The sequence below is a fragment of the Volvox carteri genome, assembly GCF_000143455.1.
Source record: "Volvox carteri f. nagariensis unplaced genomic scaffold VOLCAscaffold_17, whole genome shotgun sequence".
Lineage (NCBI taxonomy): Eukaryota > Viridiplantae > Chlorophyta > Chlorophyceae > Chlamydomonadales > Volvocaceae > Volvox > Volvox carteri.
This window is the reverse complement of record NW_003307560.1, coordinates 108764-122661: the sequence shown is the minus strand read 5'-3', so window position 1 is coordinate 122661 and position 13898 is coordinate 108764. Positions and strand designations below refer to the sequence as shown.

Genomic DNA, 13898 nt, shown 5'->3' with positions numbered 1-13898 from the left:
ATTACCGACAGCAATGGTGCTTTTCTCCGGATATATTCCCCGGCTGGAAGCTTCACCCCAACAAGAAGGACCAGGGGCGCAATGTTTGCCACGCACGCGTGAAGCATGTCAAAGCTCTGCAGACTGCAGCTTGCCCCCTTCCGATTGGTGCAGTCACCGTGCCCAGCACCGCTCCCGTAGCGCTGGCCCTGGGCATGAGACCTGTCACTGCTGACTCCAAGTTTTACAAGTGTCACTGCTCATTCCACTGGCGTCAACGCGCACGTCACAGCCCGGCACGCACTTATGCCACTTAATCACGATGAAGCCAGTCATGCAGTGCAGCCCATCCCAGAGGATGCCATGCACAGGGCCGTGTAGAAAGCTTGTGCCGCTCTCCCATGGAGCTGCCACTGCTGCAGGGCCTGTGTATCGTGACCCCCTCCATCGTCCCCGCCTTCATGTTCAGCTTCACTTCCTCCACAGCCGGTGCCACTGCCCTCGCCTGACCCCGGGCCTTCACTGGTTGACACAACCCCGGAGTTTCATGAGCAGGCCGCTGAAGTCCCGGCTCGTCAGAAGTATCAATATCTGTCAGTGGACCTCAGCTTTGAGGCCTCTGGTGACTGCAGGTTTGTGGAGGCTGGCCTTCAGACCGAGTCATTGAACAATGCCTTCAGCGGGACACCAGGGTCCCGTGGAGATCCTGTCTTGTTGGCTTGCTGGACTGGGTGCAATCAGGGACTTGCGTCTTAAACGCCTATCCGAGAAGTTTCTCGCGGGATGATGTCTTTTGGGAGCATGTCAGCAAGATCCTAGCCGAGGTGACTGATCCTAGCCGAGGTGGAGATTTACCCCGTCCTCACTCCGGCATTTCTGGGAGGTCACCTGCAAGGAGGGCTTATACATGGTCACCAATAGGCAGGAGCGCCACAACGCTGCAGCTGCCAGTGTCAACGCATTTGGAGCATGTGACTGTGCGGCCCAGCTGCATGTCTTGCTGGACGGAAAGGTAAGAACCATGTTGGGTCGTGGGTACGTTCATACTCAGTTGCTTTACAGCAGGGTGGTCACGAGTTTGGCCCAGGTGAGGATGTGTAGTGTACCTTGGGTTTCCTGTTTGATCATTTTGGAAGTTGCATGATGTTTGCAATTGAGTTCTAGTAGTTAAATCCTATGGCCTCCCATTGTTCGTCCATGCTTGCAATGTAGGGAAAGATATGTGTGGACGTGGAGTTCTTGTGTCTTGTGATGGCGACCCTCTCAGTGCTAGCCGTGGGCCATGGGGGATTCGATTGGCTGCCCGACTCATCATGGCTGGCCGTCATCCTGTCGGAGTTGTCCCAGAAGGACATGCTCTTGAGGTCCAGAGAGCTGGGCAGACCGGGAGCAGCATTTCCTTTGTGTGGCGCGATGGGCCACACCATGCAAACCAGACACGTCTGGTGGTGCACATGGACCTGTCCGTGCACCTGTATGTGTACGGCCAGGAGATACCCCTGCCCTATGATGCTCCTGTGCTGGGGTATATTTCCTGCAAGGAGGATCTCCTGGTTCTGCTGTGGAACGTCAGCGACATGCAGTTATGCTATGGCTCGGGGTTCAGACGCTCTGCGTGTGAATCATCGTGCATGTAGGTCGCTGGGTGGGCGGTATGTAGCTTGCAGTGTTCGTTAAAAAAGCCAGCATAACACCTGTCGATCCAGTCTTGGAGCTCATGTGTGATGGTTCCATCGATGGTACCTGCCGGCTTTGCCTCAATGGTCCGGGTTCCGGGATCCGGGTTCCGGGTTCCGGGATCCGGGGTCCGGGGTCCGGGGTGACCACTTGATGTGGTTGAGCGGCACCTGCATGCCCGCCTCCGGGAGCCTTGGAGGCCTGTCGACTTTTGCAGACTGGATAAATGTGTGCCGTTACATTTGAGGATTCCATTTGGCCGATGCGATGTGGCCGAAGGCTCCCCAGAGCGTCAGCTGGGCTGCAACCGGAAACTAACGACATCGGCAGTTGAACTCCATCATGTCAAAGAATGGGGCTTCATGGCCATTACAAATTGGATAGAGAACATCATAATATAGTAAGATCAATTCCCGAGAGACAGAAAGGAGAAAACGCCCACCGCAACCGACAAGTGACCCAGCTCTTGCAGCATATCAGGTTGTCTACAGCACAGCACTGCGTTATACCCTAACACATTTGATCAGTTACGAGGTCAGGCCATTCTACCCTGCAAAAAGCGCTGCCTGTGGATGTCACCTAGAGCGGAGTTTTCACCACACACAAACGAATCACAATTTTGATGAGGCCAGATTTCCTCTCGTTGCTGTACATACTGGTTCAAAGGAATGGCTACTTGTTCGATGATTTGCGAGAAAAATAATGGGGGCGTAAGGCCCCGTGATGAATAATCAAGCAGGATTTCAGCTCGAGATCATAAAAACAGTTGCATCATTCAATTATTAACAGATCTACCTAACAGTATCAATTTCTGAAGCAGGGCCATGCTAACCTTCAAAGAAATGCTTGCAAACAAAGCTCCCAGGGCGCTCACTGCACAGCGCGGACCGAAATCCCTGGCAATGGGCGGTTCTGTAAAACGTGTGCCAATTGGGTTTCAAGGCCGTTCCCGGGTTTCCGTCTGCAGTACGGGAGGTGAGGCTTGCTAAGTGGCACATCCTTTCATGTTCATGTTTACGCTGTATGAGCAAGGCGGTATCGATAAGTAGCGGCTACCGAATTAACAGTATTTTCACGGGTACCTTGTCCCCGGCTGCGGGTGCGATGCAAGGGAAGCGTGTGTGCGCAAAAAAAACCTTTAACATAGGGCACAGGTTTCGGAGATGAACAGGATGTGTGGAAGAAGAGTGCATTTTTCAGGTGTGAGCTATACAGCCTCTGTCGTACACATTCATACCACCGCATAGGACTGCCCGCTTGGGCCGCATTGTCTTACATACATTAGCATAATAACCTGCCGCAGGCGCTAAACCAGAGCTTAAGATTAATATCGAAGGAATGATGTGCGATGGCTGCAGCTCACGTATTGAGACGGTGTTGAAGGTGGGCTCTTTCGCGAGCTTCTCTGACCGTGCAAGCCTGCCCTCTTTCCTTAACGTGCGCCATATAGTCGACGTAGAAATACAGTGTGAAGGACGAAGCCCGGCCCTAGGCATGCCCGGCGTGAATGCTTAAATGCCTCAATCGCCCATTCGCCACGGCGATGCAGCACCGTCACCTCTGCAAGCAGATGCGTGAGGCATCCACCTCGCGCATATCTGGGCACAGCACGAGCTTAATGTCGCGTGGATATGGTTCCACATCCGCTTGGGTTCTCGAGCCGCATTTGGCCTCCCTGCGGTTGCTTCGGTTCCCCACAGGGCATGGAGGCTGTCAAGACTGTAAATGTTTCACTCGAGGGCAAGGTAAGGTGATGGGGATGGAGATGGAAACGGTCATGCATGCAGAGTCGGTGATGCTCGGGACCGCTAACTTTATCACTCCTCGCTGCGATCTGTGTGTGGGATTCAGTACTGACTTCCCTGGTCGGAAGCCAAAATGCTGGGTGGCCATCTGAACCTGATTACTGGCACTACAATGACCGCGAACCCAATGCCGTCGTTACTTACGTGCTCCCTGGTGGTGCTGCAACAGGTGGCTGTGGTTCAGCTTGCCAAGGGAGCCACAGACAGCACAGAAGCGCAGGCTGCTGCTGCTGCACTTGTCGATACGATCAACAGCTTGGGCTTCGAAGCTAAGCTACAGCAGTAGGAGGCTCGATGAAGGGACGTGGTAGAGCGGGCCACTTTATCCAGCAAGCGCACCCACAGCTTTGTACCTGACCTGCACCTGCGGCCGCATCTTGTCGCGGAGAGCTGACATGTCTGAGCAAGCCTTGCGCTTGGAGCCTGGTGCCTCTGTTATCGCCTGTGCAGCACACATTTACAAGGAGATTGTTATACTGTGGCAGTGATAACGAAGTGCCGCAAGGCGGCTTCTGATTGCAAGCTTTAGGCATTAAGCATCCAACAGGGCTGCCAGGGCCCGAGTGAAGGTGGTAATCGGCAAGGGTGCCTGTAACTTAGCTCCCTCCCAATTGAGTGGCACTTGACCAGAGATCTCGCCGTCTTGTTTCCTGGACATTCACTAGTGATTGATCAGGCGTTTACTGCTGGTGTGATGTGGGTGCCCTCGTGCCGTAGGCCCCACAAAGACTGGTGCCTGGTGCTTTCCATAGCGTCGGATGACACATTTGATGATCCATGCTGACAAAAGTGTCCGTCTCCGTGTTTTGTGGATGATCATGGGTGGCAAGGCAGTGCATGTAAGAGCGGACACTGTAGTCTCTGGAGGGTCTGTTCGATTCTGGCTCGCTTAGCATAATCCTCCTGGCCTGCCTGGTCTTTAGGAAGTCACAATCCTAGCACAATTTATACTAAGTTTTGTCAAGGCCATGACTGTCCTCAAAACAGTTATGTGTACATGACGGACCATCGAAGCCCGCCAAGCTGACATCGGTTATCGTAGCGACGCATTGGTTTATTAGTGAACCGATAAACCGGAAGCGCGTAAACTCTACGGCGTGGTATGTATGGCACGCGCTTGTACCTATTTGCACGTGCAGGGACGGTTGGGACCACGCCGGAGCCACAGGCCTGGTAGCCATACAGCTGCTGTGCTTGAATGCATCTAGGCATGAACAGCTAACACCTTGAATAAGTTGGACATAGTTTACTTTATGTCGCAACGCTCGACGGGAGTGATGTCGGGGGGTCGACCGAGATACGATGGTCGTTGAACCGAACAGAATCAAAAGTAACACACGTTGCACGCAGCTTTCGATTGTCCGCTAAATAGTAAACAGAGCTCAGCCTAGGTGAAATAATCTTTCATACTCCCTGACAACAGTGCGTATTCCTCAGATTCTCCCATCCGCGCCCTTCGTATACTACTACGCCGAATGCTTGTTTCATTTTCTGCGAGTTAAACCTTGGATTAATCCGCAATCAAACCAACAGGCAACCTACGTATTGTTACCGGGAAATGAGAAACAGTATGCCTTTCATCGCGCCATCATCTTGATTTCCAATTATTACTTTCTGCTGTTATGTCTAGCGCAACAGCGCACCTTGTACCTATTTCAGCCCACGTGTCGTCATCAGTCTGCGTCGCTACCCAAGCGTGCTTTCCGCCCATTAACTTTATCTATGGCCACTTCCACAATTCTATTCGGGCCGAACTCCATCTCCTGGCGGATAGGGTTCGGTCCTTGGAGGTCCCGGCTGAAGGCGTGGAGTTAATGCTCAGCGACCTGCGCGAGCGCTACAAGTTTCTTGAGCAAGTTTATAAGTATCATAGCACAGTGGAGGATGAGGTATGATGCATATCCACCTGGGCGGCGAGGGGCTACCCTGAGCTTTGCGCGGGCTCTGTGCAGGTGTTATACCCAGCGCTGGATGCCAAGGTCCGGAATGTCACCCTGGCTTACAGCATTGAACACCAGGATGAGGTGCGTTAATTTAACGTGCAGTATGGTTGAGCAAATTAGAGGATAATCTTTTTCGCCCGTGAGTCCAGGAGATTCTCTTTGAGCAGCTAAGTCAGCTGCTAACAACCGCTCTTGAGGAGTCCGAGAGCAAACGGAAGGGAACAATAAGGTAGGTCTTTGATCGCTGGAGGTAGGACACCACGCCGCGAGGTACCTCGGGTCTTAAACGCAGCAACCTGCAGGGCGCTGATCTGCAAGGTCGAAGAGATCCACACGACGCTCAGGAAGCACTTGGCAAAGGAGGAGGAGCAGCTATTGCCGCTTTTGCTGCAGCACTTCTCGTTTGCTGAACAGGCAGAGTTGGTCGCACAATTTCTCTACAGCATTCCCCTCGAGACTGTGGAGCGAGTATTGTCACAGCTGAAGCCCCGCATCCCTAGGGTGAGTTAGGGTGAACAACCCCCTCCCGGCTCCCATGTTGTACCCTCTCCTGCCGCGACCTGTACCCGAAACCATCATAGTGCTGTACCATGGCACATCCCTTTGCCCCGCAGGACGAGCAAGAGCACCTTCTAGTCGAAATCAGGAACGTTATACCCGACAACCTACTTTCCCAGCTTCTGATGACTTGGCTGCGGCCTGCGGCGGAAATGAACCTGCCGCATACGAACGTTAGCAGACAGGAACGGCCTGCAGACTTCGTTTGCTGTGGCAATCGGAGCGCTTGCATGTACATGTCCTCCTCTCGCGCCCTTCCAGCCGCCATGATGCCTGACAGGTCCCACGGCGGGGCGATGGCACAAGTGCAGGCAGCCCAGCAGCTAGGAGATTCACAGGCGTATGCAGCGGACCGCACCGGTGTCAGCTCCGGCGCCATCTGCAGTGACCGTGCTACAAATACATCTCACCCAGCGAGCAGCAGCAGCAGCAGCGGTGCCGCACGTCGCGCACCTCTGCAAGATATTATACATTTTCACCGCATCATCTGTTCTTCGCTCGCTGATTTCGCCCGGGAGGCACGTGCATTGCAGCTAGGACGGGACGTCACGGCCGCGCACCTGTCGGCACTGCTGGAGCGCCACCGCTTCCTGCGCTCCGTGTACGTGTTTCATTCCATCAGCGAGGAAGAGGTGCTGTTTCCAGAGGTGCAGCGCCTGGCGGCAAATGTGGGCGGCCGGGCAGCGCATCAGTGCGAGAAGGACCACCAGGCGGAGCTGTCCAGCTTTGAGGATCTGGGACGCATGCTGGCGGACGTGCGCTCCTTCGCCAGGCGCGGCCGCAAGGTGAAATGTTGCGGCCGGATGGGGACCGAGTGAAAAGGGAGTTGATGCTAGAGCCGGGAAGGCGTCTGCGGCGGCGGGGCTTGCCATATCGTTGGCTGTGTGTTGGGGCTTTGGTGGCATCAGGAGTCACTTGGCGATGTGCGTCGGCGCTGTGCCACTCAGTGGCAACGGCAGCTCAGCAGTGGGCAGCCAGAGAACGTTGGGATCCAATTGACTGCAATGGAAAAGGAGCTCGAGGTTCTCAGTCGCGTGCTCCCATGGGCCCAGCACAGGCTTTCCAGCCTAGGGCGCTCGATAATTCGTGCCGCATATACAACAACCCAAATCGTGAAGCCCTGTCGAAGACTTAGCGCATGGAAGTCTCTCTGTATGGACCGTGCCCCTGAAGTCGCCGTCTGTCCTCAGGTTAGAATTATTGCTGGAAACGGGCTCAAGGAGTTCGGTACCCCCGCCGTAACCGAACTGGTACCCAATAGGTAGACACCAACACAGCCTTCAGGTGTACGCGGAGGGCGGTATGAGATCCTACATAGGCACCTCCTTGTGGAGGCTATATTCATCCTGCTGCTACGACCCTCCCGACCCTCTTAGGAGGTTGCCTCTATGCTGGAGAAGCTGTGCTGTAGCGCGGAGGCTGTCCACGCGTCCATTCAGCATCACATGCAGCGCGAGGAGACGGATGTGTTTCCGCTGCTTGAGATGCACCTGTGCGAGGCGCAGCAGAGGATGCTGGTGTACCGCACCATCCGTGCAATGCCGCTGCGGCTGCTGGAGAGGGTGATGCCCTGGGTCGTGAGTGAGTGAGGGAAAACCCCAGACGGGGTCTGGGCCCTGCAAGAGTGGAAGGCGGTAGTCAACCTTCCTTAGGAAATGGATGGTGATAAAAAAGGTTGTACGTACCCGATCAGGGATGAGGATTGGCATCATCAACGTGGGATACCGGACGCGTAACGAATCAAGGACAAACTGGCTGAAGTCTTGTGATGCTGTCCTTACGGTGCATTGGTGTATGGCAGCATGAAGTAAACCTAAGCTATGTTTAGCTACGGGGCCAAAGTAATATTGCTGGCAATGCGATAAGAATGCAATCCATGACTTTCCTAGCTGCTTTTTGGTGGGGGGATCTCGATGATCCCTTTTGGCGCTGTTGTGTCAGGCGGCCTGGACGACGTCGCTGCGGCTTCGCTGCTTTCCAACATCCGGCTGGGGGCCCCCCCCGGTGACTTGCCCTTGGTGGAGCTGCTGTCGCGCTGGGCGCGACGCGGCCGGCCAAGCACGGTACCGCTGGGGGCCCCGGAGACAGGGCCACGCGCATGTATTGGCCCACTGGCGGCTCCAGGGGAAAAGAGGACAGCGGGTGTCTCGATGGCCGAGGCCCCGGGGGCTGGAGATAGCGGAGGAGTTCTTCATACTTCAGAAGCCGCTGGTGCGTGAATTTCAGCTGGGAACGGAGCAGAAATGATGATGCTGTGGCGTATTGAGCTTGGGGTCGGGCCTGCGTCGCTTGTGCCGCGTTGTGAAACCATAGGAAATTGAGGGACACGTGAGGTTGCTGGAATGGCGGGCATGCGTGACTGTCGCTGGAACAGCCTGCTGTGCGGGCGCCGCATGTTGTGTAGGCAGGCAGCACTGTGAGAGCCGTTTGTCCCCACTTCCTGAATTTCAGGCCACATGCGATTTGCAGGTCATGCAAACACTTGGGGTTAGCTTCTGTCGTGCTATTCTCTGTTTCTCTGTTGCCGTGCTGTTCTCTCTTTGAAGATTATGTCTGCGCAAGGTTGATCCAGAGTGTAACCTCGTCATTTTGGTCATTCTTTCCCTATGCCAGCTGCAGGTGCCGGTAGGGACCCACAGCAATGCATGGATGTCTACAAACCCGTCTTCTGCCGGGACTCGTTTCCGGGGGCCTCCTCCTGCCGCTCCCTGGTCACTGCCATGGATGAGGACGGGGCTGCGAGCAAACGGCAGAGGCTGTCGAATGACCACGTTCTCGCGCAGGGCCCGGGTGCGCAGGATGGGGATCCGCGGTTTGGCGTAGCTGCTGGTGCTGGGGCGTGCGGCATGGAATGCGATTCGTACGGGACGTACGGCCTTGCCGAGATGGAGCTGAGCACTGCACCACGGGCGCTGTTGCGGAATCAAAGGCGCGAATCCCAGGACGGACCGACAGTTGGCGCCACACCCCCTTCTGGTGCGTGTTGTGTGTCCAAGCAGCGTAAATTGGACGTGCATGGGACAGGCGGGAGACTAGGGAGTGTTTACATCTGCAAAATCTGCAAATAGAATGACATCTCAGGCCCTCGCACAAAGTGGGCAGACACAGCATGGTTAGGCGGTGTTGGAGAGAGCAAATGTTGTTGTCATGCCTTCTGGCCATCAGTTCAATCCGATTCCATTTGTGAAGGGAACGGGCCATGATCTTTAACCCGTCGGCATTTGGTCATGCACGGTCCCCAGGGTCTGCCTGGATGCACCAGGATGGTCAGGTCGCCGGAGGTCAATGCGATTGCGCCTGCGACGACGGGGCGGGCCGCGGCGGGAGTGGAGGCGGCTACAACCCGATTGATCACATATTCCAGTTCCATAAGGCCCTTCGCCAGGAGCTGAAGCAGATGGAAGCTGATGCGATGCGCCTCGAGCACTTGGTGCTGGCGTGGGTGCGGCAACAGCAGCAACAGCAGCTCCAAACTCCGCCAGTGCTTGCACTCTCGGGACCTGGGTCAACGTCAGCTGAGGATGGTGCAGCCGTGCCTCGCCCAGCTGCGTCGGATGCTGCCGGTGCGTGTGTGCAGCAGCAACAGCAGCAGGGGCTGGCGGAGCAAGGGGCGCTGACTTTGATGCGGCGCACCCCAACGCCAGTCCCTCTGGAACCCGGGGTCACAGGGCTGGCGGACTTCGGTGGTGGCGTGGCGGCTGTGGCTCGCGGTCGCCTGCTGCCGGTGCTGCAGAACTTCCACGGGCGCTTTCAATTCCTGCAGGTATGTACGTGTGGAGAGTTGCAGGAGCAAGCTAAGGCGGAAAGCTGCGGTTGGCATCTATGTGTCACCTGAGTAGTGTGGGTATAACTTGGTCCCGGTCTCCGAGCTCTGGGCCCAGTGGCTCGCAGTTATGAAATTCGTTTATTCCCCGTGGATGGGCACCTATTACTTTGTGGGATGGGTGTATGGAAAGGAGCCTCCATCTGAGGCTGGCTACCCTGCGGCCCATCCATACCTTGCGCCTCCAACCCCGTTGCTTGTCGGGCTGTCAGGGCATCTACCGGGCCCACAGCAAGTCCGAGGACGAGATCGTGTTCCCCGCGCTGGAGGCCAAACAGGCTTTGCGCAATGTCAGCCACGCCTACACGCTAGATCACAGGCAGGAGGAGCAGCTGTTTGCAGACCTGGAGGCGGTGAGGGAAGGGGCCACCTAGGGGCTGGTACGGGGCTGGGTACGGGGATGTAACCCGGTGGGAACTGCTGGCCGTGCCAATGGATTGCGCGGGGTGCTGCATGCACAAACGCATCATGCCCGACCATCGTGAGGGTTGCCGTGCGCCAAGATTTGACCCGGCTTGGACAATGTAAAGCGCAATCTTCGCTGTCCTCGTTCACTCGTGATAAGCTCTTTCCTCCCCTCTGCCAACAGCCCAAGTCTCCCTGACGCCATGCCGCCCGACAAATCTCCCACTTCAACCAACATTGCCTTCTACCACTCCAATGGCCCCTCCTCACGCCGTCAGGCCATTGACCAGTTCCGCGCGGTGGACCTGCTGAAGCCCGGCCACGAGGAGGAGCTGTCCCGGCAAGTGATGGGCGTACGGCGCATGTGTGCCGCCATCCGGGCCTCCCTGGAGACCCACATCAGGTCGGAGGAGAGTGAGCTGTGGCCACTTTTCACGGAACATTTTAGCCGCGAGGAGCAGCAGTACCTGGTCGGGGTCATCATTGGCCGCACGGGCGCGCAGGTGCTGCAGGCGCTGCTGCCCTGGGTGTCAGGTGGGTCCGTGTGTGGACTGCTGCTGAGAGCGGACACGACCTTAGGTTCAGCCAGGTTGGAAGGGATTGAGGCATAGGTTAATGGCTGGATCGGTTAGGTGCCTGGCGGGCTTTGGAGATATCCACTCGTCTCCTACGTCCACACCCTGCTCGTCGCCTCCTTGCCTTTTGTTATTGTCCGCCGCAGAGACGTTCAGCGAGGAGGAGCGCGATGCGATGATGGACTCTCTGCGCGCAGCTACCCGCAACACCATGTTCGACCAGTGGCTGGAGGCGGTACAGGGGGGCGCGGGGGCGGGTGCCAGCTCAGGCTCCACGGGAAGCAGTGTGGACAGCGGCGCCCCCAGCAGGGCCAGCTCTATCGGGATGGGCGACATGGGCGCCACGCACACGAGCCAGCAGCCGCTGCAGGAGGTGGCGGAGTACCTCGCAGGTGGGCGCAGCGGGCCACGGGAGCTTGCACCTTAGTAGCGCGGTCGGGTGGCGGTAGATGGTGGTCGTGGAAGTCAGGTAGTCCAAATGCAGCCTAAGCTGCTTGTTACTGAGGTGGCCATATATGGCGGAGTTACATTGTAAAGCGTGCAGTTATCTGCGATTTGGACATCACTCTCGCTGGCTCTGTACGACGGTTACTGGGGGGAACTGCGCGGAGCCGCCTCACTGGTACTCAGGGGGTATGCTAACAAGTAATGGCGACGCACTATTGGCCTTTGTTCAGCAGGCGCCCAAGCCGGGGCTGCAGACGGGTCGAGCGCAGGGGGCCCCTCCAACGCGCCCTCTGCCGGGACAAGCAGCCACGGCCAGGGAGCTGTGGCGGACAACACGTCTTTCCGCCCTGGCTGGGAGGACATCTTCCGGATGAACCAGCAGCAGCTCGAGGCGGCTATCCACAGGTGTGGGTGCGATGTGTGCGCTGCGTGAAGCAGTAACAGAGGTCACTTATCGCGCAAAAGCTCTATAGGGATAGGGGAAGCCTGAGAAACGGTGTCATTTCCTGCCCCGCTGTGCATAGGAAACGTGGGTTGGGGCTCCTGCGTGCACCATGAGGCCGCAATGCGTTTTTGCAACGCCGTTCATGGCATCCTGATCACCGCCCGTGTAACGGTGCTCCTTTGTCGGTGATGTGCAGGGTGTCCAATGACCCGTCCCTGGAGCCCGAGCGCAAGGCATACCTCATGCAAAACATCATGGTGTCAAAGTACATCGTTGCACAGCAGCGCAGGATGGGTCTCTCCGATGCAGCCACGGAACGACAGCAGCAGCAGAGCCCTGTCTGGGCACCCGGGCGCATCACCACCACGGGTGGTGCGGCAACGGCGACTTGCACAGGTGGGAATTTGTGTATGGCCAGCTATTGAAAAGGGTGATGGATGGGGACTGGGCTAGGGAACGGGATTGTAGGCCTTTGCTTGGAGAGAAGCTTGCGGCTCCGGTGACCCGCAATGCGTTTTTTTGGGTTCCAGACAGAATAGCAATATGAATTACAGGCTATGCACCAGAGGCCATATTCCCCGTACCCCTCCTCATATGGTTCTGCCTGCCATGGACAGATGACGTGCAAGGTTCCACTACGCCAGTGGTCACAGCAAAATGTCCGGCTGTGGACGCCATTATCCACCGCACGTGTCACGATGCTGCGGCCGGCATCCTGGGCTGCCAGCACTACCAGCGAAAATGCCAGCTTGTCGCGCCCTGCTGCGGGAAGATCTTCACTTGCCGGTACGTTGAGAGTGAGTGCTAATGGTTGTGCTGCAATGCCGCAGATGACATTGCACGCACCCCGCGTCCACAGGTTGTGCCATGATGCGGCGTCCGACCATCGAATGGACCGCTATGCCGTCACCGAGATGCGCTGCATGATGTGCGGCACACGGCAGCCGGTTGGGGCCGTCTGCCGCTGCTGTAGCACAACAATGGCGCGTTACGTGTGCAACATTTGCCACCTTTTTGATGACGAGCCGGGCAAGGATATCTACCACTGCCCCTTCTGTAACGTCTGCCGGTACGTTCCTGGTACACACTTGGGATTTTGGGGGCCTTTGCCTGCTGGGAACTGCACTGGTAGCTGGGTTCCTGTGGCGGCAATGTGTACGGGTTATGGAAGCGCCCAACCGCCCCCCGCGCGTTCGCATGCCGCACTGCTTTTGCTGTCGTGGGGCGTGCCTTGAGTGTTTCAGTGCCAAGGGACTGTCTCGAGCGCTTGGTGATGTGCTTGTCATGCGCATTTCTATGGGTGCTTTCCACAATGCGCGCTTTGCGCTGCACGCAGGCGCGGGCGCGGGCTTGGCGTGGACTTCTTTCACTGCATGAACTGCAACGCCTGCATGAGCCTAACGCTGTTCAGCAGCCATAAATGCCGCGAGAAGTGCATTGAGGGCAACTGCCCCGTCTGCCATGAGGCGCTGTTTGATAGCAGCCAGCCAATCAAGGTACGACGAGGGGTTGCAGGCCGAGGACCGGATGCCGTGCGTCACTGCACAGGTGTTTCCGCAGCAGTTTTGGCACAGATGCCGTTTGTCCTTGCACGTGTCGACGCGGGATCCGGTCAACACCTTTCCACTACCTTACCGCTTGAGTTTTCCGTGTTAGGGTGGTCCAATTCATCTCCACCTTTCTTTTTGACAGGAGAGAAGTGCCGCACTCTGCGCCTTCTGGTCGTGCCTTACAGCTTGGCTTTTCCGTTCGCAGGAGCTGCCTTGCGGGCACTTTATGCACAGCAGCTGCTTTCTCACGTACACTCGATACAACTACACCTGCCCACTGTGCTGCAAGTCCGTCGGCGACATGTCGGTGTACTTTCAGATGTTGGACTCGCTGCTGGCTTCGGAGAGGCTGCCGCCAGAGTACTCAGGCCGCATGCAGCAGGTGCTCTGCAACGACTGCGGCAAGATGGGCTTTGCGCCTTTCCATTTCGTGTACCATTCCTGTCCGCATTGCCGCTCCTACAACACACGCGTGTTGTAATAAGGCTGCAGCCGAGCGCTTTGGCGCCCGTCCTGTCCAATAACAGGCTGCCGAGGAGTTATGGATGGCCACCAAGAATATTTCGTTTGAATGTGAGAGCACAAAGGTGTGATGAGGGGCTTGTCGCGGTGCTTTTGGCTAATTGTTTGCGGGTGTACGCTCGCAAGGTACGCCCGACGTGTTCACGTTTTTTGCATAGTTCTGATAAAG

At 56.7% G+C, this 13898-nt stretch overlaps 2 protein-coding genes across 2 annotated transcripts; both read left to right on the top strand.

Moving 5' to 3' along the window:
* Positions 1–886: 886 nt before the first annotated feature.
* Positions 887–3747, top strand: VOLCADRAFT_90457 (uncharacterized protein; the record flags this gene model as incomplete). The annotated part of the gene is made up of 6 exons (XM_002950101.1): positions 887–1066; positions 1192–1343; positions 2624–2631; positions 2960–3039; positions 3357–3401; positions 3631–3747. 6 exons carry the CDS (start codon positions 887–889, stop codon positions 3745–3747), a joined length of 582 nt encoding a protein of 193 aa, XP_002950147.1.
* A 1336-nt stretch (positions 3748–5083) lies between these two features.
* On the top strand, positions 5084–13688 carry VOLCADRAFT_60154 (uncharacterized protein; the record flags this gene model as incomplete). Its single annotated transcript, XM_002950100.1, has 19 exons — positions 5084–5350; positions 5414–5485; positions 5554–5633; positions 5707–5905; positions 6019–6242; positions 6348–6747; positions 7342–7543; positions 7904–8104; positions 8786–8973; positions 9225–9404; positions 9998–10119; positions 10381–10724; positions 10912–11022; positions 11467–11617; positions 11854–11951; positions 12311–12443; positions 12517–12726; positions 12994–13153; positions 13413–13688. 19 exons carry the CDS (start codon positions 5084–5086, stop codon positions 13686–13688), a joined length of 3618 nt encoding a protein of 1205 aa, XP_002950146.1.
* Positions 13689–13898: the final 210 nt, after the last annotated feature.